This window comes from Rhipicephalus microplus, chromosome 5 (genome assembly GCF_043290135.1).
Source record: "Rhipicephalus microplus isolate Deutch F79 chromosome 5, USDA_Rmic, whole genome shotgun sequence".
NCBI classification, from domain to species: Eukaryota; Metazoa; Arthropoda; class Arachnida; order Ixodida; family Ixodidae; genus Rhipicephalus; species Rhipicephalus microplus.
Window position 1 is genome coordinate 69,368,780 of NC_134704.1, and position 26,381 is coordinate 69,395,160.

At 44.7% G+C, this 26,381-nt stretch overlaps 2 protein-coding genes across 5 annotated transcripts in view; both read right to left on the bottom strand.

Moving 5' to 3' along the window:
• Positions 1–83: 83 nt before the first annotated feature.
• On the bottom strand, positions 84–26,052 carry LOC119174444 (very long chain fatty acid elongase AAEL008004). The gene is made up of 2 exons (XM_037425339.2): positions 25,917–26,052; positions 84–1,459 (listed from the first exon to the last, which is right to left on the bottom strand). Exons 1-2 carry the CDS (start codon positions 25,922–25,924, stop codon positions 550–552), a joined length of 918 nt encoding a protein of 305 aa, XP_037281236.2. The 5' UTR covers positions 25,925–26,052; the 3' UTR covers positions 84–549.
• Positions 16,412–26,381, bottom strand: part of LOC119174442 (uncharacterized) — a 55,383-nt gene continuing 45,413 nt past the window's right edge. For all 4 annotated transcript variants that reach the window (XM_037425336.2, XM_037425334.2, XM_075895646.1 and 1 more), the window contains one exon: positions 16,412–26,157. In XM_037425336.2, the coding sequence (XP_037281233.1) occupies positions 26,145–26,157 (13 nt within the window). In that variant the 3' untranslated portion in view covers positions 16,412–26,144. The remainder of the gene's footprint in view (positions 26,158–26,381) is intronic.

The following is a 26,381-nucleotide window of genomic DNA, read 5'->3' on the forward strand; positions in this document are numbered from 1 at the left end:
ACCGTATAAAATAGTAATTTTCATACATGAAGGTACCGCGAGACAATAAATCTCTAATTACACTGAAAAAAAAAGGGGGGGGGGGCGGTGAGCAACAGAATTCGCGCCTCTAGAAGATATCGTTGGTATACAATCAAATAAAGCTTTATTTGCTATGATGTTATAAATGGCTTTATCATAATACCCTTTAACACAACCTGCCAAAAAAGATCCAGCGTTCGTATGTTCAAGCACAGTAAAGAGAATTCATTCGTTGAAACCAACTGATTCAATGTTCTTTTTCGCAGTTACTGGTCAGCAAGCGTGAATCGCTGGCCAGGAACCATGCCGCTGCATGCAACATGCCACCTTACACTTTATCTGCGTGCCATCAGGTCGACATCAGCATGGGAAGTGCCCCAGACTGAGCACTGTGGGGAGATCGTAAGTTCATTAAGATAATGTCTGTATTCCCATTCGTGGCGTGCAAGAACGTGACAAGGGCTATCCCGATTAAGGTGACATAGTAAAACGACACTGCAAAGTATTCTTCACCCTCAAACATGGTGATCACTCATTTTTTCCGTTCCGGACTGCACCGACTGCTTTCCTTTCGGCACCTTGACCGACCTGTGGAGTAGAATTAGTGGGCTTAACGACGTACGTCTGGATGTAGAAGTTCACGAAGAGGCAGAGAATTAGGAACGTCTGCACGTTGCCCAGCATGATCAGGTGCCTCGGGAAACCGCAGTCGACGAACAGTGGTATGGACAAGTGTATCATGATGAGCACGAACTGCACAATCTGCAGCGTGGTCAGGTACTTCTTCCACCACAGGTACTTGCGAACGGAAGGACCAAACGTCGCCAGGAAGTAGTACGAGTACATGATGACGTGGACGAACACGTTCAGGCACATGCTCAGGGTTGGCTGACCTTCGGGCGCGAACAGGGCGAAGAACCACGTGTTGGCTGCCACTATCGTGTGATGCAGCACGTGCAGGAGCGAGACGTGGGTGAACTTCTTGCGCAGCACGAAGAACACCGTGTCGAGGAGGTCGGTGTAGCGTATCGCGATGTAGATCCATCCCGTGCGGTAGTACTCCCGCATCTCGTCGGTCATGTAACCCGTGATGCCCTGGCACCAGAGGTTGTAGTGGCCGCCCGGAAGGTAGGTGAACTTGAGCACGAGGTAGAGGAAGCGGATGGCCACAGCTATGGAGAACAGGTTGTAGAAGCGTATGATGTTGATGATCTGGAAGGGTTCCCTGTTCTTCATCCAACGCGGACCAGCTATCTTGACGAAATATAGGTACGTGGCCAAAAGCGTAAACATGAACAAAGGGTCCGTTACGACGGGGTAGTCGCGTGTTCGGGGATCACCCAACTGGCGGATCTGATTGGACAGAGCGATGGGGTTGAGGGTGAACTTCATCGTTTCAGTATCCCTGAGGTGTCCAATGCCACGAGAGGTATGCGTACTGCGGGAAAAGAGTACGCCTGTGTTATTGTTACGCTATAATTAGCTTGAAATCTGATTTCTCAACAAATCTAGAATGCAGAATAGACGCACTATATTTCAAAAAGTGACATTTGAAACAATTATAGCATTAATTTATTACACTTGATTGATGTTATCTTGAACATAGCCGCGTGTCAAAGCATGCATCGTGCAGTGTAACTAGAAAAAAAAAGTGTACAAGGCTAAATTTTACAATTTAGCTGTTTCACACCTGCTTATCGCTTAAGCGTAGCGACTTGTCTTCTTAAATAAACAAGTAAAACACCCACGTTGTAAAAATTACTCAAAAGTAAACATTATGGACATCTACAATTCCTCTTGTAGACTTCCAAAGCAAAAAGGAAATTATTTTGAAACTCATGCGCACACTTAATGCATACCACATGCTCCCAGTATGCTGCACGATAAGCGCACCTTGTTCGAATTTCCCAGCGTATTACTAAGAAATATAACATGTGAGGTTTAAGTAAAAATACGATAAGCGAATGTTAGTTACTTTGCAAAGATGTCAAACATTGTAGACACAGTATTCGGACTTCGAAAGGACTATTACCATAGAACTACGTGGCAGGGTTTCAAAACTTTTTTCGTTCCACGCGATGTTTGCCTAGGATCCATCCTTGAGGCCTAGACTAAGATCGTCATCGGCAGACGTGATTTTACAAAGAAATCAGCCGTAACATTTTGGTGGGTGCTGTGTATCAGCATTACATCTTAACGTGTGAAGCAGCGCACAGAAACATGAAGCAAGAATAATCAATAATCTTCAGTTCCATCATGCGATGCCGAAAGGACAACCTAATCGCTTTATGCTTTTGCACTTTACCCACCCCACCCCCTCCCTAGGTGGTTATGAACTTATTGTGCTCGACTACTACCCAGAAGGCCACGGGATCGTATTTTGGTCACGGCGGCTGTATTGATGATGGAGGTGAAAATTCTTAAAATTCGCGTTTTACATACGTCCTTTATAATCATACGGTGGTATTGAGGCACGTTAAACCCCAGAAATTATTATCATTTTGAGCCTCCGTGTGTGTGTGTGTGTGTGTGTGTGTGTGTGTGTGTGTGTGTGTGTGTGTGTGTGTGTGTGTGTGTGTGTGTGTGTGTGTGTGTGTGTGTGTGTGTGTGTGTGTGTGTGTGTGTGTGTGTGTGTGTGTGTGTGTGTGTGTGTGTGTGTGTGTGTGTGTGTGTGTGTGTGTGTGTGTGTGTGTGTGTGTGTGTTTGTGTGTGTGTGTCACAGAAACTTCGCGTCTCGCAAGAACGTATCAGATTTATCGCATCACGAACGGTTCGGTATATTCACTGATGCAAAAAAAACAGTGGTTTGTGTTCGTTTCTTGCTAACTCATTAGCACTGAGGCTAGCGCAGCCGAACAAGGGAGCGTCTTTCTAGTGATCATCCTTGAGTGGATGCTCCTGAATTCGGCTAGGCGGCGCGACAGTCTATGAAAATTTCGAATGTTGTCAGAGTGCACAGCGATCACTATCGCCACTCCCAAAATTCAAGAATTTCAATTTCCCGCGACACTACAGTAGATAGTAGCGTGGGAACTTTTCACCAGCCTTGCACAGGCTAGCACGAACTGAAACTGCATACAGCAAGGCTATACTGAAGCTGTCCATACATGCGGGGTGCGTATTTGGCGAAAGATATACGTGTGGCTGCCAAAGCGGTGGAGCTAAACAAGCTAATCACGATGCTGAATGCGTTCATTGAGCTATTGTTTGAGCCCAATAGCTTCTGGCTCCGCTTCTTCCATGCAGACTGAGTGTTTGTACACATCAGCCTTCCTGCTGCACAACTGCGTGCAAACCATACACTGTGACGAGTTAATAGCAAACCTCGAAGTTAATATAATTAACATTTTCTTTGTGCGCCTACGAACGCAGACAGCTTTATTTACATTTCAGCTCATGAACCATACAAATGCTATGGCCGCGAATATGTTGGTGACGTCCATTATCACTCCGGCATCAGGCTAACGATAAACGTTCGTATCCTTTTCAGTGTTTCGGAAGGAACTGCCGATAATCATTGTTAAATTATATATACATCTTAATTGCTCCTGTGACAGACGTCTTCCTCCCTAAGTATGACAGATAACCGGCGCAATCAACAAAAAATTGTTACTGTTACAAAAGAATATTAAACACCTGACTCACCAAAGGTCGGAACACCATGCGTATAGAGAAAATCCCGCTATCGGTTCCAACAGCGGGAAGATACAGCCCGAACGTACCAAATTTCTATAAATATGTGTAAATCACAAATAGATTGCCGCATTGACGTCGAGCCGATTAGTGTTTGCAACAAACGTATCCTATCACGAGAACGCCTTAGAATTGCTGGTACCTTAATCGATGCAGAAACGTGAAACCACCGGTTCGGCAATGCACCTACCTTCGAAAGAAGCGACGCCGGCTTCACTACGTATCCGATTTGAAGCGCGTGTGGGCTGGGCGACATTCGGTCAGGGAGAAAGATCCCTTCACGCCTCCTCCTCAGGAGTGAGAACCTGATACGCGGGCACTCGTAACAATGGAGCACATAATGGCATCTATTGTGCGCGCTAGAAGCTGCTCTTTTCAACCCGCACCGGCATTTATTTCACCTATTGCGCTTGAGGATGCACATATTCCGCATGCTAATTCGCTTCTTTAAAAAAAAAACTTTCCCTTTCCGCCAGCCGCATTAAATTCATACCCCGAAAACCCACTCACCCACGTTTTTTTTTTTGTAGGTACGGGTCAGCACCCGCACATTTTCCTTCCTGTCCACTCTTTTATTTTTCGGTCGCCTTAATTATGCCTTTGTTTTAGACAACGACGGGAAGCGAAGTTGCGCAGCCATGGACGGCCAGCCACGCGCGTCGCAGTCAACACAACAGGGCTACTTGCGATTGTTTACTCTTCATCATCGCTCATTCAAGAGAAGTCGTCTTGAGAAATTAAACATAAAATATTAAAAAATGGAAACTTAGTCGTATCGAAAACGTCGCATTTTTAGTGAACTTTTCTGTAGGAATGACGTTTTTTAGAAGGTGACAGTGTTTTGTGCGTGCGAGCGTGCGTGTGTGTGTTTTTTCTGCATGTTTTGTGTGTGAGCGTGTGTGAAGGTATTGTTTCTCGAAGCTAGACCTGATATTTAAAAGGTGGTAAAACTCAAATGAATTACATATAGTTTGCAACCGTCTGACAGTGCTTAGTATATCTTTCCGTTTTCCTTTATATTGCTAATTAACTTACATCAGTTATGCAAAATTGATCACATTCACTTTTGGGTTAAGCGTATCTTGTTACGTTGAATAGAGGGAGTTTCAGAACGACCGATCCAATATGTCTGTGGTTATACGTGCTACGTATTGACGTTTCGCGGTATTCAACAAAAATCCGCGAAATATGAAATAAAACCACGTGACTATATATATGTTCATGCCCTATATCGTGCTACAGAGCTCCCTACCGCGTTTCAAGTGCCAGAACCATGCACGCGGGGCATCAACTATACCACTTATGAGAAACAACAGTGTTTTCGTTCCCGTAATAATAATAATAATAATAATAATAATAATAATAATAATAATATGGGGTCTTATATCCCAAAACCACGACATAATTACGAGGAACACCGTAGTGGAGGGCTCCGTAGATTTCGACCCCCTGGGGTTCTTTAGGGTGCATTGAAATCGCCCATTACGCGGGTCTCTACAATTTCGCCTCCCCCGAAATGCGAACGTCACAGTTAGGAGCGAACCTGCGACCTTCCGTGCAGCAGCCGAGCACGGTTACCACTGATACACAGTGGCGGGCGCTTTCCTTAGCGCGTGCTGTACCGTCAAATGTGTTGTCGTACTGTGAAGCCTGAATCTACGCCGCTCATTTAGCCACGGTGCGTGCGAAGTAATGAGAGTAGAATTTAATCAAGACTCAATGTATAAGTCTACACGATTAAGTCTGACTACATATGAGTACATTTTCACGGGGACTGAATGTGACGTGTTGGCAGTGCTAGTTTGCTGTATATGTATACGTCCAAGTATACGGTACTATACCATATTTGTACCCGTAACTCGAGTATTGAAATACCCGAGTTACGAGCACAACGCATGCCCACTTCAATACCTGTATTCGCCACTCTTATCGTCCCAATACATTATCGCACTTTACCGTGCGTATTACCATTAACTCGCAACCGCAATATCGACCACAGCGCAAACTGCACGGTACTATCAGCACTGGAAAAAAGAAGCCTATACAAACGATGGCTGAGCGGATATTGGACGACTGACTGTCTGTCATACTCCTCTGAGTTCTCTTCTATCTGAGTCCTTCTCACGTGATACCGCTGTGAGAGAGAGAGCGAAAAAAAAAAAACGGCAGGCCTGTGCAGAACGCGCAGCACAGTCACAGCGAAAGCTGGAAGAGCGGCTTTTCAGAGCATTTTTAAACGCTCTTTGGGTAACTGCTACAAGCCCGCTTGCTTGGTACCTGCAAGCCATAAATAATCCTAATTTTTGTGTAGTATGCCAGCATTCACTATGTTATCCTTCGTCACTCTTTCGAGAAGCGTGGTATACCCGCTACACATTCGCAAAAAATTTTGTTTTTTATGCAGTGGCTGACGACGATCAAGAATTATGCCTGACGTATAGGTATATAGTTAAGAGCTATATAATTAACAGCTATATAATTAACAGTATATAATTAACAGCCATAATTAACAGCTTATCAAGAACAAACTTTCTTAATGGGTCGGAACATTGGACAACCAATCCGTACCTCAATTCGGGTTGTGTTACGCCTGGTTACTCTTTTGATGTTATAAAACGCTATATTACTCATATGAACGCGATTCCTTTCCGACATCAGGCCTGCCTAAGGCTAGTTTGGAAACAACTTCCAGGCATCGACGTGGCTCAGTAATAATTAATAAAGAAAAAAAATCGACGTGGCTCAGTGGTAAAATACTTGGCTGGTACGCAGGGGACACGGGTTCGAATTCCATAGTGTCATTGGTGTTTTTTGTTTACTCAGTTTTTATAGGGGACGCTCCTTACGCCGTCGGTCGTGTGTCTCGTGTCGTCGTGGTCGTCATAGTATAGCCACCTCTCGTTTAGTCCTTAGAATGCCCGCTGGATGGCGGTATATGTTGAAAATATGCGAGCTGACGGTACTTAGAGTGTTGTTCACTAGACGGACGGACGCTTCACCCCACTCGTCATCACTCACTCTGTGGACATGCTGTTATTTTTTTTTCTTATTTCGTGCGATACTGGTCACGGACACCGGCGGCGGCGGACAACTACGGCGCCGCATGTGACCCGTGTTGTGATTTCATGACAGATTTCGCTGTAAAAAAGAGTGGTTAACTATTCTGAGTACTTAGTACTCTACTATGAGAGAGCATGAAGCCATCCCGTGGGCCTCACACTTAATGAGGCTTTGTTTACAAAAATTACGGCGTGAGCCAAGGGGACAACAGCGTTCAGGGTTGGGAGAAAAGAATAGCCGCGTCCCTGGCGAGCGCTCCACGTGAAGATCTAAGGCCTGTACTCATAAACCAACCACATCTTCATCACGCGTTTTTCTTATCCGTTTAGTGCCTCTAGTGCGTTTAATAGACGACGTAGGTCACATTCAAATGTAAACGTTGCAGTTATTCCACCCTGTTACCATTTTTTTCAACCTTACAACGCACGTACAGTGTACAGACAGTGAAAGGAAAACATGATATATAAGGCTCGTTTGTGTATATGGACCCAAGACTTGACAATGCACGACGCTCACGCGTGACAGCAAGTTGGCATTCGGCAACGTACTCGGCGTCGGTCTGCAGAGCGCTACTGCGTCTCGTCTCCACGTCCAGCCAAGCAAGTACGCATCAGCAGCAGCGGGAAAGTCAAAAGAAGGGGTGAACAGAGCTCCGCTTTAAATATTAACCACTGCTAAACATTCTGGAGCGGTCTACCTGAGCACTTGAGTGAGCGCTCGTAAGATCCGTTTCAAGATGTTTTTAATATAAACACCACGGTGCACCTGCTGTAGTGCTTTGTGCTTTTTTTGCATTGGTTAGTAACAACTTTATTAGTATAGTCCGGCAGAGCTTTCGCCAACCGGGCTTGAGATCTCCCGCGTGGGGACGTCAAGACCTGATTTTTGTATATGTTGTATGTGTTATCCCTTTGGTCTATCTACTTTGTATTTTTGTTCTCTATGCTTACTTAAATATTTCAGCGGAGGAAGGTTAGCACCAGAAATCTCCAACGAGGAGCGGGATTGCCTTCGCTTAGTATTGTTAAGGCCCCCTGCTTACGCTTTTTCGAAAAGAGTGACATTATCGTTATATGTATGTGTTGAAAGTGGTTGCGTCACTATGTGAAAACTTTCCGAACAGTATTCTATTTGTAATCGATTCGATGTCATCGCTATCCGATTCGGTTCTCAATTTCACCATATGAACACCCCCATTGGGTAGTGATTTTCGTTGATACCACTTCACCATATATAGGCTTCGTTTCACGGCTATAGACGACGCACATATTTTTATTGATGTGAATACAAAATTATCCTACCAATGGTCACGTAATATGGCAACCACCTCTGAACAAAACGGCAGAAGAATCAAAGTGCACGCTGTCTTTCGAGTATACGGTCGTATCACCATTTCGAGTCGAAAGCGCCTACCATAACCGGGAAAGCACAAAATAAAAAAGTTTAAATAAGCATTCGATGAGAAATTTCACGCTATAGTCATGCCTGTGCAAGTAAATTTTTTGTTGCTTGCTAAGCGTTTTCGAATGGCATACGGACAGAGACCGAAATTCTCGACGACATCCTCGGATAGCCCTCTGCAGGGCGGCACTAAGACATTTTTTTCCTGCCTTTTTTTCTGTGTGTGTGGCGGGCGGGAGGGGGGGGCTGCTGTGTCTAGAACGGCAAACATTAACAGCTGCAGGTTGTTCTGAAGGAAATATATTAGCATCACCTGGAAAAGTGAAACCACGAAAAAAAAACATGGCTGATCCCCATTTTTGAGAATCGGTATAACACGAAAGTGAAGCATGTCTTCACCGTGGTATAGTTGAACAATCGTTTTGCATTGTTTCCCCACAGGAGCGAGGGCATGAACGCTGCAGCAACAAATTGCAATTTCATGCGAAGAACGGCAAGCAGCTCGAAACTTGCAGCGCGCACCTCATGCAGACAGCACGCACGAAATGAGCGAGCATACGCAGCACGAGCGCGAACAAACAACTGTCTCAGCTCGACACTTAAAAACACGCTGCTCAAACAGAGAGACGCACGATACGATGCGCACAAGTATACACACAGGACGAGCGCGAACTACTGTCACAATTTTCACTTCATCGTAAGTGGGCAGCGCGCTCCTTTCGTAAACGTGGCCGCAACAGCCAGCGAAGTGACCTTCATTATAGTTTACTAGCACACTACAACTTCGTGCTTTTCTGAATCGCGAGTCTGATCTGATAAGCGCGCGCGCAGGAGAGACCATGCCCAGTGGAGGTGCGCCCTCAAAGAAACGTACATGGTGTATATAAATGGTTTGCCGTTAGCTAGCATGGCCAGAGACGAACTTTACTGAAGAGTAAAACTAAAGACCCTGTTCAAGAGTAGCTCGAACAACTTGAGATTCTTATCCGTATAAAGATATTCTAGTCACTACTTAACCATTCTGTTCAGCACCTTTGTATGTACTGTTTATGCACTGTATTAATATTGCACGATGTGCAAAAGTAATAAAAAAACGTTTCGTGGCACAGTGGCTTGCGTCACACGCTACTTAGTGGCAGGTCGCTGGTTCGACGCCCGGCTGCAGATGTTTTGCACTTAGTTTTTTTTTTCTTTGCAATATCTTTGTAAATATTTTATGCCGTATACGTGACGGAAATACATCAGCGAAGCTGCGGTGGGCCTCGGCATAAAACACTTTCGTGTTAAAAATGTTTTGGGGGAGGGCGTCACAACCCCCTCAGCATCCTTCCCCTTCCAGTTACGGGCCTGGATTGCGACTGCCTCGTTACTGCAGGCGCCACTCGATGAACAGCATGGTACACACAGCGATATCACATACACGCGAATAACGCTAGCACGCACGCACATACACAATGGAACCATTTATAGCACTTCAATGAGGCCTGCGGAGCTTAGAGGCAGCAGCAGCTCTTTTGTGTTGCGTAGCGCAAATTAGGTACATTGTGACGGGTCTCGAATATGTCACGCTCCAAGCTCAAGCCGCGTTAAAAGTGCAGTCTTTATTTTTTCTTTCAGAATTTGCCATCGTAATTTCGAGAACACTGTACGCGAATAGCACTTGTTCGCTAATGCATACACAACCCACTAATTTTCTTACGCAGCTGAATGGAATAACTAACAAAACCATCCGCTTTACCTCGTCTCCTTGCAGACAAAAAAAAAAAGCAACGCACAAAAAAGACAATTTACCTAGACACAAGAACAACGCTGCGAAGTCTAAGCACGCATGTTAATCACCACGAAGTTGACGTCAGCGCAGTTATTCGAAGAAAAAAATTTCCGCTTTTAAGAATTCCTTCTACGCGTTTCGCACTGACGCAATATACGTGACGGTCAAGGCTGCCGCAGCAACCCGAGTCGCATTATGTCCTGCCTGTAAGAGCAAGACTGTAAAGCAAGCTAATTCGTTTAATGATAATTTTTGTTATGAGTTAGCATGCTCACAGCTTCAAAACTGCGAAATGGGCTGCCATATGCTGAAGATTTTTTATTACACGTAATCATTCTAAATATTATTGCTTAATGTATATGCTCAATAAAGCCTATCGCTAACCGAGAATGTTTATAATGGAGAAAATTAAATGTGCAACTACTATCGACAAAGACGGAGGAAAAGCACTGGCAAGTGCACGCTTTCGACTTGTTTTGTTTCTTGTGGTATACGCACGGTATATTTGTGTCTTATATATTGCCACTCTACGTGGGTGTCGTAGCGATATTGACTTTACTCAGGTCCCTGTTGAGCAGATCAATAGTTTTTCCCTCAGCAAATGGTTTGTTTCTCTGCGGTTTGCACAATCACCTGCCATGTCCAAGCGCACACACACACACACACACACACACACACACACACACACACACACACAGAGAGAGAGAGAGAGAGAGAGAGAGAGAGAGAGAGAGAGAGGCACACAACGGCTAAGAGCCGTACCACATATTCTCGACACAATTCTCATACCAAAAAAAAGTTTCTTTTGGCGTCGACATTGTACTGTGGAAACAACAGGGTTTCTACCCAGAAATTTTTAGGACGGACAGGTTAAAACACTGTAGGGGGGGGGGGGAAGAAGAGAGACTGCAGTATAAAAGTATTGAGTTTACGAATTTCAGGTTTTCAAATTTGTCGTTCTTGAAACACTTTTACATTTTATTTCACACCTCGCATTTATGACGCGCCTAAAAAAACGCAAGCGAGGGCGCTTGTGTTCTAGCTCTATTCTCGGAGTTGACGGCCATTAAAACCACAAGGGTGACTGTACAGACTTTCACCATCAACAGGTCGCGTCAGGCACGGCTCATCGGCATTGCGCGCGCACGCTTGCTATTTATTTTTCCTAAGGCGCCCGCTTCAAAGGACAATCGGAGGGCTGGACCGTCTATCACAGGGGTCTCAAACCCGCGGTCCGCGGGGCCCGGGCCCCATGCGGCTCGCGATCCTCTCGCTTGCGGCCCTCACATGACTGTTTGTATCGCACTTCTTTTTTTCTCTCTAAGCGAAACTTTCTAGGACCTCACGATGACCATCCGGCTTCAATCCATCCGTGCGCCGCGCACAGTCGAAGGGCAGGTGCAACACAGGTATGGTTTTAAAATAGACCATCCCTCTGTCTGTCCGTGAGTGCGTCCCTCCATCTGTCCGTCCTTACATTGTATAGACCTTATGACCAATATTCGCTTCATCGTCAGCATCCACTTGGTGGATATGCGTGAATTTCTTCTCTTGTTAAGTATGTACGTGGGCTAGACAGGCATGACTGATTGAAAGCACTGTTTTCGTGAAGCACCCCATGTGGTGACCATGTGTTGAGACATAGCCGTGAAACAAAAACTGCATTTCGGAATCGGTGTCTAGATTTTAATGATTTTGGCGTTAGGTATCGACATCTTGTAGGAACCCTGGCGCCATATCACCCTCAGGAAAGACCCGTATGACATGTGGGAAGGCTGCTTTTAGATGGCAACGTACGTTCGCTGACAAAATACAAACTACAGCCGCTCCCCCCTATAGCCCCCCCCCCCCCCCCCCATCGTTTGTACCTCCTCCCCTGTAGCGACAGGCCTTGCGGGACCTCGTTGCGTAGCTGCGGCCCGCTCGCTGAGGCGAGTTTGAGACCCCTGGTCCACCGAAAGAGGTACGCGATGAAGCAGACCAGTAAGCGGCATTTGCCACGGCCGCCCACCCACCTGAGAACTAGGGGCAGTACTATGCTGAGTACAATCGACTGAGACAAAGAACATACTCTTCGCGTTCAAATCATCTTAGGCAAATTCATAAGGAACCATGCGACTCTTGGTCCGTAATCACACACATAAATACAACAAAAAATCTAACATTTTTTGTTTTCTCTTTGCAGACATAACGTGTTTCTCCTCACTTTTCCACTTTTTTTTTGGTACACAAGTTCTTTTAATTTCGTGACTATTCAGTGGAATATGTCCGTACAGTATGGTTTGTATTGACTTGTGCTATGTACGGCCTGCGTGCCGAACTGCCGTAGGAGCAGAAGCCTTTGTCACGCAACACGGTCTTTAGCTTCTGCTTCCTTTCTGGTTTTAACAGAGGAAATAAAGTCAATTCAAAGAGGTCATGCTATTGGGAGAAAGTTCTTGTTTATGCCGCAATTTTTGGCAGCAAGGCCTCGCATTTGTGAGGCCCACCGGACGGCTTCCTCCCATTGTAGAGTACCAAGTACTCTAAATTGTTAACCACGTGATCTATTAACCTAAAATTGTTCGTTTCCGGATATTCCCGACACTATAGCCACACCATTGGCAATCGATTTCGCACGATCAGTTGCAAAGAAGCATAGGAATGAAAATCTCTGCTAATTCGGTGTCGATTAAGAACCGGACCTACAAATCAATCATCACCTAACAGCCTTATACCAGACACGGGGTGAAATTTTCTTGCGCTTCTGTCTTTAGACAGCGGTCGCACCTCCACGTAGGCCAGACGGGCCTAATGGTTCTGCTACGGAAACACGCTCATTCACTAAAGGCCACAGGCAGATCGCATTTTTCGGTCTATTGTAACCAGAGATCCCAGAGAAGAGTGTTCGGCCGGACTAGCAAAAGGCCAGCTCGAAAAGGAACTGCCCCGAGGCCGAGTCAACTCAGAAAATGGGGCACGATGGCACGAAACCAAGCGGTTTCTTGACCTCATAAAAAAAAAAGAAAGAAAGACTCAATTATCCCCCGAGTTATGGCAAGCTGTGAGGCCACAACAACACCAACAAGGAGGCGTTTCTACTCATCTGTAAAGAATGAAACACAAGTGCTCATTCATTCAGCGACGTGTCATTGTTTTCTGGTTTGACGGTCTTATGCTGTCGGACCGGGCTTTCACTCGACACCCGAGATGCACTCCGCGTGTGTTTCGTGTTATTTCGACGGCTGTTGGCAGTTGCATGCGGGAGCTTTTTACGTGTAGCTTGTCGTTGTACACAGCTCGCGCCATTCCCCTAATTGCGCCACATAATCCTCGCTCCGTCACAATACGCGATCTCTCCACTTAAAACCGCGATTCTCTGGCCGTCCCCAAAACAAAGAATATTCGGTCGTCTTCACGATGCATCGTTCTCGCGGTAAAGAGCCTGTTTAATTGCACTTTTGCCGCTAATGATTCTTGAGGAGTTCAAGGAAACGTTTGTAAGAACGGGAAACTGGCCATTTTTGCGAGCCCCATACCGAAGGCATACGGCCGACAAATCACACACTCCGAGCGAATCGACGGTTACGCGAAGCAGTTAGCGATTGGAGCTCTTTCTTAGCGTTTCCTGGCTTACCAAACGCTTCCTCGTGGCAAGAGTGATGTGCTGGCAGAGGTAAAGCATAATTAGCGAATAAGAGTGAAAGAGTTTTTCTTTGCCACGTCCCTTCAACTGCGCAAGTTAATTGCCAAAAGTGTTCCAAAAGGTCTGGAAATGGATGCTTTCGCATGTCTTCGTGACTGCAGAACAGCGCGGAAAAACGAAGACGCAAAAAGAACAGAAGAACGTTCCACACTGCTTACTGCCTGTTGTTCCTGTGTCTGTTTTTTGAGCTGCTTTATACTCTCATAATTCCGTAAGTATATCGTTGCCCCATAACTGTAGTTTGAAACCGCGAATTTAAAACAATATTACGGTAGCGTAGTTTAACATGGTGTTAATGGAATATATGCCGTCTGAGGAGTACGGGTAAATCTCAGGACTAGTTTTCTTTTAATGAGAGCTAACAAACAACAAACGAAGGAAGCAGACGAAGGGAGAAGACAGAGAGGTTAACCAGAAAGACACCCGGTTGGCTACCCTACACTGGGGGATTAGGGAAGGGGACAAAGAAAGATCAGAAAGAGGGAAGAGAAGGAAAAGAAAAGGAAGAGACATACAATAAATTCACTGCAGCGTGTAGAAATCAACCACAAGTCAGAGGCGTTCACCCAAAGTCATCATCCTCAAAAAACACAAGAGGGCTTTCACTGCCTTGTGGGCTGTCGAGGGATGTGGACGGTGCTGTAATCGCACCTGCACAGAAATAGGCCGATCATCCAGTCACCGCAACACGTTGCCAAGTACTTGTTTCTCCGACACAATTCGAGGACAGTGGTACAGCAAGTGTTCGATATTTTCATTGGTGCCGCAAACATCACATGCCGCACAGTCAGTCATTGCGATTAATGAGGTATACATGCTTTCGTGAAAGCAACTCCCAGCCGAAGGCGATAGAAAAACGAAGCTTCACGTTGATGTAGACCAGGCGAAGGCCCGAGTTGCAGTGAAGGGTCAAGTTCATGTAGTCCGGTACGTTGTAAGCTTGGTGTGTTTCAATCAGTCAGTGTGAGACTGCGGGCCAGTTGACGAATCTGCCTTGCAACGTTCACTCTTGAAAGTGGAATTGGAACGCTCTTTGCTTCCTGATGTGACGCATGAGCAGCATGATCTGCGGAATCATTTACGCTGATATCACAAAGCTCAAGTAACCGCTGAAAGACGATGTTGTGGACTTTTTGGATTACGACGTGGTGAAGTTTTGCAGTTTCACATGTCAACTGGTCATGGCATTCGTGTCGGATAACTGACCGCAGGCACTTTAACACCGTTTTTGAGTCACAAAGCACGGCCCATTTTCTCGGTCTTTCTTCAGAATCGATGAGTTCCAGTTCGATGAGTTCTTCAGAATCGATGAGTTCCGCGAGTTCTGCCATCGTGGACATCGTCGCATGTGAGGTCTTAAAACGCAGACTTACCCCTTGTGATGGTATAGCCACTGCTCCATCATAACTGGACAACGTAGTCGAGCTATCAGCACAGATATGCACAAGGTTGCTGCAGTTCTGGTCCAGTAGGAATAGACTCGGTTGCTTTAAGGCATGTGTCGGTAGATCTGATTTTTTCCGCATTCCTCGGATCACTAGAGGGACACTTAAGTCAAATAACAATTTACGTCAGACTGAAAGCGCAATGTATGACAACATTAAAACAACAATATTATCAACAACAAAACCCTACTTATCGAGAAATTAAGGTAAATGCACAAGAACACAAACGCTGCAGTAGGACATTTTCAAAATGATCCCGAAGACATCAGACAGACCACCTACAATTAATCACTAGTAATTGATCTAACTGCACAAAATAAAGAACCTTCCGTGCATCAAGAGATGCAATCAAATGCTCCTTGTTCGTTTCTGTTTGATTCATGGAAAAAAGAACCGTCGGACGTTACTATGGGGAATGGCGCGAGTGGTTCAAAATTCAATTTTGCGTAGTTACATTGGACAGGTGGTGCCATCTAGCGGGGTTCAGTTTAAACAAAATCGCCTGCAATCTCGAAGCCAGTGGCGGGTAATTGATCAAAGACCTTTGTCGCTGCTGTGGCTCCCGCTACTTTCAGTCTGCAGCTACTAGAGCAGTGAAACTGGGCAACGTTGTGCATCGCAACAGTGACGTGAATCAGTCCGGTCCAACGTTTTTAGAACAATTGGTCCGGTCGGTCCGCTTCCTGAGGCGGGCAATTTGAACTGTGCTAACCCGATCCGGAACACTAAAACGTGATTTTATTTCAGAATAGGCCCTTCCTTGGCACAAAAGTAACACTACGAGGTTTCTAGACCGCCATTTCAACAATCAAGTTCAACTTGGTAGTTGACTTTAGTGTCCCTTTAAGTAAACTTGAGGCCGGCTCAAGCCCCATGAGGAAGCAGCAAAATAATGTGAAAACCTAAGACATCGTTGTTAAGATGTTAACCTAAGACAACCATTTAAATTTTTTATTCACTGTTACTTTTTACACACAGCCTGCAAGAAGTACTTCTAGCAAAAATGAATAACTTGAGCTGAAGTGGCTACTGCAATACTTGAACTTTCCTTACAAAACAAAAAATGTGTAAGCTGCAGTTCTCAATTCAGAAGATTACAACAGAAAAAAAAAAACACTACAGAGGAACTTATGAGCACTCACGTTATGACATAAGTGCGAGTTCTCGTGTTGCATATATTTTCTTTCATTCTTTGCAGCAAACTGCTGTTGCGTTGAAAAGGGAGCAAACACATCATGTGTACTGAAGAGAGACTTACATTCAGCAATGACAGCTACATAGTGCAAGTGAAATGTATGATGCTATACACCAACCAACGTAAGCCACAACCAGAAATGAATTTCTCTTTTTATTGTGAAATACCAAAGTGCACACGTTCTCAGTGTCCACATACTTCTCATTCCAGTAAGTGCCGTAAATATATTAACAAAGCATGATTCAGTAAATCCCATTCACAACGTATGTGGCACATGCACAGTCTATAGACCCTTCTACTGTTTAACAACGCAGCCCCTTGATGACATCCGGTTTCGTCTACAAATGTGCCTTAATAGCATCGATGGGCAAGAAAAGCTTTAAAAATAGACCGCTGATTTCCTACACTTTCTTTCCCTTATTTAGCAAAATATATTCAAATAAATATTCTTTTGAGCTGCATAAAAGCTATGAGATTCCCTTGAACCTTACGCACACTCCTTTTATCTAAAGAACTAAAAAGAGACATTTCTTACATTTAAAAGAAACTTGAAAAAGTGCTTTCAGTTTCGACATTAGGAGCTGGTAAATGAGGTGACCAGAAGTTTTCTAGGGTACAAACCTTCCAATCTTGAAATCGTCCATACATATTATACAGAATTATTTTCCAATGGTGCTTCGAAAAGCACTCACTGTGCACTATGCATTAGAGTATTGGGGCATGTACAGTGATCAGGACATGGCAGGTGAAAGAAAGCCCGTATGGCACCCACCACTTTCTAGCACAAAATGCAAGCGCTGTGCACACGAAGATGGCTGGCTCATTATGGTACATACAGTGAAACCTTGTTGATATGATTTGGCATATGTATTTCAGGATAATACACTCGTAATCAAATCCCACCTAAAGTGATGAATATAGCCAGGAAATCAAAATTTTTGGTCTGGTTTCCAGGATATAGACAACATTTACCCAAGCTCTGATTAAGAGTGTAAGTTTTCTTTTTCTGGCTAACACCCCTTTAGTAACAATGCGGTCAAAAAAATAGCATTGACACCAAGAGTTGTATATTGGGACAGCAAACTGGCATTTCTGAAGCTCAGAGCTTCAATGTACTTGATTAAGCTGTGTTCCAGCTCCCAATAAATGATGTGTGAAGAGCCAGCCACCCAAGCTGAACAATGTGCATTGCACACTAAGGGCAGTAGAATGCTCTCCACAAAAGCTACCACAAAGGAACTTTTTCATGCAGTAGGAGGCATCAGTCCGGAACTAATTTAAATAGCGGTGTGCTCTGGTGAGAAAAGTGTGTGAGCAAAGAAGACCAGCGAGCATCCAGAGCTTGATGTGGGCAAGTTCGTGTAACATACTCAAAGAAAAGGCGGCGTCTGTCTGTTGAACGTGTCTTCATTTTCTCCTCACTTTACAGCAAAGCAGTTTTGCTCGAGGTTCGCTGTGTAGCATGGACCAGAAATTATAATCATCCCGAACTGCCACATGCTTTTTTCGCCCCCCTCTTCCTTTTCTGTTCCACTCCCAGAACACAAGCACTGATTTTTCCATCGTGAGATGCAACAACTCTGATGGGCAACAGAACGATCCCGGAGAGAGATCGAACGAGAAATTCTTCCGAAAAAAATTTGGCGAGATTGAGATTTGCGCTAGCGCAGTTACAATTAAAAGGTGAGGGTTGTTAGCACTATGCTACCCAAGTACTCTAAGAGCATGGCATAACTTTGTACAGTTTAGTGTAGCAAGAGCATGGAAAAGGGAAGTGAGTGTTAGGAGCAGCAAAGGAAGAAGTGGAAAGAGTAAAGTGTAGCATAAAAAAAGGAATATAGACAGAATGAGAGGGAACAACAAAGGGTGGGAAAGTGAGAGGTGAGGGGCTATAAGCCTAGCCAAGTCAGGACTAGACAGGTGCCCACCAGCTCTGCATGACCTAGTTTTGTGTGACTTCATACAAGTTGCTACAATTTTAAGTGCAGCCATTTAAAAGACCAATAAGAACTGCTGCTTCAATTACATACACACAAGGCGCTGGTATCATGCGGACCTGCCTAACCACTACTTTTGCACTCCCATATGGTGTCGGCTAGACCATTTGTTTAGCAGTGTCATATTGAATCATTTGCATTCCCTTTGTTCTGTCTCGCTCTCGCATCACTTCCTGGATCTCAAGCTGTTAAGGATTTAGAGTACATGGTACTCTAATATGGGAAAGCATAAAGCCGTCCCGTGGGCCTCACGCTTGATGAGGCCAGGACAACAAAAATGAGATCATCAGCCAAAGTATATGCTGATAATATTACTGCTGTATAACGGAGCGTTTTGTTTGCATGTCCAACGAGTTTCTTGCATCTCAAAGTTGTTAGCCTAATGGTGGTATGAACCCTCTGACAATGTCGACGAAATTAAAGGTGCTGACTGAGAAAAAAACAAAATAACTCAAGTGTGAGTAAAACCCAAAGAAGCATATAAATCTGGCACGCAAACTTGGTTTGCCAGTTCCAGCGCTGAAAACAGTAATGATGTGAAGGAATTTGCGGAAAGTTGTGAATGGCGACCAAAAACCAACATGGAGTGCACAACATGGACTGATGGAACACACCCTCAAAGCTTGTGCTTGCTTTCAGCCAGTTGAAATATCCAGTGAAAATAAGAACCTTGCTTTCGATGATCATGCAAAGAAGCTTGCTTTAGCCAATATCCGGGAGAAGGATACAGATGGACCTTCTTGATGCCATTCACTTTTAGGTGATGTCGTGGGATTGTGCAGAGCCAGAAAGCATTGATAACTGTTAAAAAAACACCGGACCTGCGCGGAAGGTGCAGCGCAGCCACAGCGAAAGCTAGAAGAGCGGCCTTTCAGAGCCTTCCCAAAACACTCATTGGGTAACTACTGCAAGCACACTTGCTTGATGCCCACTAGGGCATTAATAATAAATTTTTTGGGGTGGTAGGTCTGCATTCGCTATGCTATTTTTCATCATTCTTCTGAGAAGCCTGGTATCCACTAAACACTTGCAAGAAATTTTGTGCCAATTGTTCATGCTGTGGCTACCGACGATCAGGAATTGTGGCTAAAGTGGGTATGCGCCACAGTTATTAGGGGAACAAGAACAAGCTTTTGTAATGAGTTGGAGCATTGGCCGGCCCACTTGTTACTCTAGGTATTCGCATTGTGCGACAAGTCGCTGTTCTTTCGGTGTTTTAATATGCTTCATAAGTCGTATTAATGCAATTGCTTTCCCCGACATCAAGCCTGCCTAAGGCAAGTTAGCCAACAAGTCACAAGCACCGGCGTAGCTCATTCTTTCGTCGGCACTCACGCGCGTCGGACGCAAGAATCATGTGCTCCGTAGGAGCGGCGTTTGCGCCACATACTAGCCACGGTAACAGGACGAGCGAAGAGCAAGACGCAGGATACGAGGTAATTTTGCCACCACTGCCCAAGAAATGCGTCGCGCAAAACACGGTGTTTTTACACGGTGATGTGCGTGGCAGACCGTATCGACTAGAAGATTTCAGACCTACAGGACTGCTGCCGGAGGTGTTGGCACTGGGGGCCTACCAGATGAATCATGTCTGGGCAGTCACCATGAACAACGCGGACGCTACGAGACGCTTGCTGGACGTGAAGGAGCTGAAAGTCAAGGGTCGACGCTGCATCATTGTAGACCCCCAGGATCAGCAGGTGCGGCTGCGTCTTCATTGGCTGCTGTATGGCGTCAACGATGAAGATGTGCGAACGGCATTGGCGGCTTATGGGAAGGTCGTACAAGTCACCAGGGAGAATTGGCGTGTTCTAGGAGTCAGCGACAAGGGGTCAACCACACGGACTGTGCTTCTTAAGCTCAAGAGTGACGTGAAGGTTGAAGATCTCCCGCATCAAATCAGGGTGGCTGGTGAACTGGCACTTGTGATTGCACCTGGTCGGCCAATGCAGTGTCCGCGCTGCCAAGGTACCGGCCATGTTAGAAGAGAGTGTAAGGTACCCCGATGGTCGCGTTGTCGGCGGTTTGGCTACAGCGAAGACGCATGCATGCGAACGTACGCATCGGCTATAGGATCAGCTGAAGGTGAAGACACAGCAGAGTTGGTGATGGACGTGACCGAGGCTGAAGACGTGGCGAAAGGCGCAGGCGACGTGGTGAATCCAGAAGCTTCAACTACTACAGCCACACCGACTGGTGGTGATGAACCAACAGCCCAAGCAGACATAGAATCTGGGGAGGTTACTCAAGAGCCAGCCGGCCAAACTGAAGAAGGCTTCACAAGCACCCCATCGAAGGAGCCTGAGCCGGTGGAATTAACCGAACTTACAGTGTCGTGCGAGAGTATCAGTGGTAGGGCATCAAGCAAAAGACCCCGCGAGCAGTCTGCAGGACGGCGTAAGGTGTCCAGTGAAAAGCATGAAGAGGGGCCACCTGCGAAGGCGACCTCGTTCAGACACAGCAGCACAAGGCTGCGTCCCAACACGATATTGGACAAACACTGGCCACCTTTGTCCTCCAGTAGCACGGGTCCACCTGGAGGCTCCGAAGATGTCTAGCTCTATGCTAGATGCTGAAGGTAAGCATCATGCCCCGGGCTAACTTCTTCACTATGTAGACATGGCTTTTGTACCGAAACTTAGAGTGGCAACGTTAAATGTTCGAGGTCTTGCCGCCAAGTGGAAACAAAGCCAAGTCTACAGGCTGCTCGTGGATCATGATCTGGATATACTAGCTGTACAAGAAACAAAAGTAGACGGTGAGGAGGAGACCCGGGGCATGGTGCTGAGGTTTACGGCGCGTTACTATGCAATTGTAAGTCAAGCGATAGGCAGGCTGTGTTTTGTTCATTAAGAAGTTGCCGGGTCTGGTAGTGCAAGATACATTCTCTTTCCCGTCTGGTAGATTGGTTTCCTGTGATTTTGTATTCAATGAATGTCAGTGGCGTATGGTGTGTATATATGCACCAACCATTTGCGAGGAGCGATCACTTTTTTTTTCAAGCCTAAAGCAGCACTTCACTTTGGAAAGGAAATATGTATTACTGCATCCTCAACGGGTGAGATCGAGCAAATGGACGCGCCATTTACGATAAAAGTAGTAGGACGCTAGCGGACGTAGTTACTGAATTCGAGTTAGAAGACGTGGGCAGCTGTATGGAGGGTACGCGGGATGTGCATTTCACACATTTTCAGGGGAATAGCCATGCGCGCCTTGATCGCATTTACCTGTTGCTTGAATTAATAGCCCACTGTAAGACATATGCTGTCTACCCAATACACTTCAGTGATAATTGTTTAGTTAAATGTGATATGGGGGAGAAAACAAAAGGTGGAACTTTCTCATGGGAGCTGTGGAAGATGAATTTCACTTTGATCACTAACGAATATTTCTTAGATCAGGTTATGAACTGCATCAATGAAATAAATATGGATGATGGAGCTAAACTTGCAGAACAATGGAAAGAGTTCAAGCAGCGAATAAAAATAAAAGCTATTGATTGTTCTAGCGCATTGAGTTACGAAAGGAAAAAAAAAAGAAAAAGAACTCCAAAAGACTTTGGAAAGACTAATAGACTTGGAGTGCAAACAACCGGGAGAGTATAAAATTGACATACGCAATATTAAGCAGAAACTTGCACTGCATGACGAGGAACGCTACCGCGGTGCACTCGTCCGTGCAAGGGCTGAGGCTTTAGCGGCTGGAGACACGCCAACCAAAAGAGCGTTAGGGGTGGAGAAAACGAACGCTCGACGGAATCATATCGAAAAAATAGAGAAGGATGGTCACGAAGTAACCGATACGGACAGCATTTTATCCGTATTTTTAAGTCATTTTGAAAACCTTTTTGCGTGTAGACAGGTATACCTAGAAAGATTTAAAGACGAATATTTAGGACGCATGCCGCAAGTGAGTGAGGAAGTGAAAAACTCTTTGGAATTATCTATATCTGCATCTGAAGTTGAACGGGCGATTGATAAGTTAAATCCCGGGAAATCTCCAGGACCCGATAGTCTTTGTGCCAAGTGGTACAAATCTTTTAAAAGTGAGTTGTCTTCAATACTTGTGGGCGTTTTTAATGAGACATATGAGGAAAAGAAATTACCACCATCCTTTGGTGAATCGCGTACCGTTCTGATTCCGAAAACAGACGAGGTTGAAAAACTCAGGCACGTCACAGCGTACAGGCCAATCGCACTGACAAACGTAGACTACAAAATATTATTGAAAATTTTGGCGGCTAGACTTCAGTCAGTAATAAAAGATATCGTCGGTCCACACCAAACGTGTGGAATCAAAGGTCAGTCCATAGTTACAAACGTTCATAAAATGCGATCCGTGCTCAAATGTGTTGACACCAGTCAAGCTCGTGTGGCCATACTCCAGCTGGATCTGGAGAAAGCGTTTGATTGCGTTGCCCACGCTCTTTTGTTTGCAGTATTGAAGCACATTAATGTTGGTAAGATAATTATTGACGGAGTAGCCATGGCATATCGGAATGGTAGTACGAGACTAATTATCAACAAGACATTGGGCCCCCCATTAGAATTGAGCGCTCAGTGCGTCAAGGTTGCCCTGTTAGTCCACTTTTGTTTTGCATATATATTGAAACTTTATGTCGGTCGATATTGCAGAATGACATCATTAATGGGTTTAGAGTACAATCTTCAGAGGTCAAACTACTCGCATACGCTGATGATGTTGCGATTTGTAGCACTTGCTATGAAGGTATTGAAGAATCAATCAGAGTTTCTAAATCTTTCGCCGAAGTTACGGGAAGCCACATAAACTGGGGTAAATGCCTCGGCTTCTGGCATGGATATCGGCCTTCAACACCAGAATTTTTTGCAGCCATTAAATGGACAAGAATGCCAATTAAATATCTCGGAGTACCGCTCGAGTCATACAAAAGTACTGATGAATATTGGACACACCAAACGAAAGAAATTAAAAAGAAAGCGAATAGGTGGAATGCAACCTATCTGTCCATTTTTGCTAGGGCTACTGCATGCAACTGGTTTTTTGTGTCTAAGCTGTGGTATGTGATGCAAGTGCTGTACTGTTCCCGGGTCAATGTGCAAAAATTACATCGGGTGTTTGCAGTATTTGTGTGGGGGTTTTAACTGGGAAAGGTGCAGTCGCACGAATTTGTTTAGGCGAGTGAAGTGTGGAGGCCTTGGGCTAGGACATCTGTTTGTCAAGCAGTTAGTAAATAAGTTTTTCTTTTTTCGCGAGACAAGAGATCCTTTCCTACTAACAGTGTGTCAAACAAAACTAAGTAGACCGTTGCCCGAGTTTGTTGTGAGCACTCATGTTACCACAGGGGCTGTGCAAGGATACATGAAGGAAGTTGTGGCCAGCGTGCGTTTTTTGTGTGTTCGGTTTTCAACTGACTACCTGTGGTCTGTTGGAAAGAAAAAACTGTACAAAGATTTATGCGACACCATGCTCCCTATCCCATTGTACAGAGCGCTATATACAGCACGCAAGGGTCAGAATGTACTTAAACGAGTTAAAAAAATGCCAGCAGCTCCAAGTGCAAAAACGTTCTTTTTCAAATTACACACTGGAACACTTCCTGTAAGAACCTTCCTAGAGAAGCGTGGGTTTTATATGCCTTGGGGATTTCACTGTCTAATCTGTAAGAAACCGGAAATTATTGACTATGTTTTTCTGCACTGTTGGGAAGGAGTTTATTTTTGGGACGTATTACAAAGGACAATCAAAAAAGAGTTCCCGTTAGACCCTCATGGGATCAGGTATTTGGCAATAGAGAATGAGGATGGATTACCTTTCGATTTTATCATGATGACTGCCTTGCACAGTATATGGCGCTCTAGAATGGCTGGATTTCATTGTGACCCGGACAGAAGACCAGCAAGAGAGTATTTTAAAGAAAGCATCTCAAGATTACTCGAGGTAGTAAGAACAGACGAATGTGTACTTTTATGGGTAGAAAGGGTAGAAGCCCTACTGATCATGAAGGAATTCTAGGACGTGATGTGTTATAGTAATGCTTGACGGACTTAGTTATTTTTAAGTTTTTTGTATTGTTCGTTGTGAATTGTAATATATTTATCTTAGCCACCCGTTTGTGAAGTTTAACCGGGAAAAAAAAAACGGCGTAGCTCAGTGGTAGAATACTGGGCTGGCACCCAGTGGACCCGGCTTTGAGCCCCACTGTGGCATTGGAGCTAGCTTTTTTTTTTTTCTAATATCGCGCAATGTGATTATGAACATCAGCGGCAGCGGCGGACAACTGCGCGTGACCCGAGTTGTGATCTCATAACAGCTTTCGTCTGTAAAATGTGGATTTCACAGACCCGGAGCTGGGATCAATGGACAGTAAACGCTTCCTCAAGAGTTTGTGTGCACAGATGACCATCTCATGACATGCAAGTTGCGCAGTGTGGAACACATTATAAAGATGACTGCTGCCAAGATGATGGCAAGAAAGATGGCAGTGATTATGACCAAAAAGATGGTGCACAAGCAGGCGGTGACAGCTGCAACAACCAGAACTCAACTGCTGGCAATAGACTTGCACTATTAAACATCCTTGGGTGTTTTGACGCAAAATGCTCAATTCAGTGAGAGAACAGTGGCTTTTTTTTTTGTCTTAAAGAGAAACTGAGGTGAAACAATGAGACAACAGTTATTACTAAATTATACTCTGAGAACCTTAACATATTTAATTTCAGTATCATATCTTTATATTTAGAGGAAAAATGAAGGTAAAATTTTATTTTGAAATTTCAAGCTGAAATCTTCACACATGACATAAAATTTCAAATGGTATTTTGAGTATTATGGTGACATGGGCCGAACAAAATTTCCTGAAACTTTGTATGTCATGTTTATGGCCTCCTTGCAGTAAAATGTACTTCATTTTTACAGATTATCGACTATGCACAGCCTAGAAGACGCCGAAATCTCTAAAATCGCAGTGTTTGGAGCGGGAACTACAAGGTAGCGTCACCACCAACATTTTCCTTTCGTGCATTTTCTCACTTACCGAGCGTCTTCTTGCGGTAAGAGTGGCGTTTTTAGTATCTTAAATTAGTAATTTATCAATGCACAAAAAGTTGTTTTTGTTCAGTGTCATTTTAACTGCCCAAAAAATCATTTACGGACATTACAAAAAAAAATAATCCATGGCATCAATGGACGAGCTATTTTATTTTAGTGTTTCCAAATAAAACTGTACTGGCCACCGTTCCTCCAAAGTACAGTAATTCCACTTTACATAATGAGCATGTTATAGCACCTGTTATAAGTTTGCTGCTAAGCGAAACCAGCTTGCATGCTTTTTCACGCTTGCTTTGGATAGCAGGGATAGCGCTCGCCGAGGCTGAGGAAGAGTGCCCACTGCCATGAGAGCCGACTGTCATGTGTCAATATGTGGATCAGAGTAACATTTAATATGCAACATCTGTATGACAACAAAATTTTACAATGCTGCTTTCTGAACGATTCCAGTATTACCATTTCTTTATATTTAAGAAACGAGTAAAGTGGTGAGTTCAAGAAGGCAGTGCCAGCAGAACTGACAATGCAATGAAATGCAGCAATACGCGTTTGTGTCACAGACACTTTTAACTTCAAGACCTGCTAAAAGCTGTGTAAACTGCGTGGCAGAAACAGTTACCATAGCATAACGCCGCAAGAACAGCGGAACGCACATCCAAGGGTAGCTTCCACTTGAGCAGCTTTCGTCACGTGGCAATCTGAGAAGAGGGCCTGTGAGGAACTTTGGCTCTATTTTGTGCCGTGGGAACGGAAACTTGCCAACAAGAAACTTGCGTCGACGCATTTGTACCATCTAAGGAGCTCAGGAAAATTTGTGGGTCATCCAGAGACTCGGGGCCGAATGAAGTCAAATTGTGAAACTGAAAAAAAGCAGAAGAAAAAGACGGTAATGTTTCAATAAATCACACAAAAACTGGCAGGTCCCACGCCTAACTATCTTTGAATTACGACCAGCCTTTGGATGACAACCGGGATTTGCTGGCGCACTAAAAGGACTTGCTCTTAAAATGTCCATGCTATTATAGTGAATTTCAGAACAAAAGAGGGGGGGGGAGACTGGTGAGGGGCAATACATTAGCGCTTA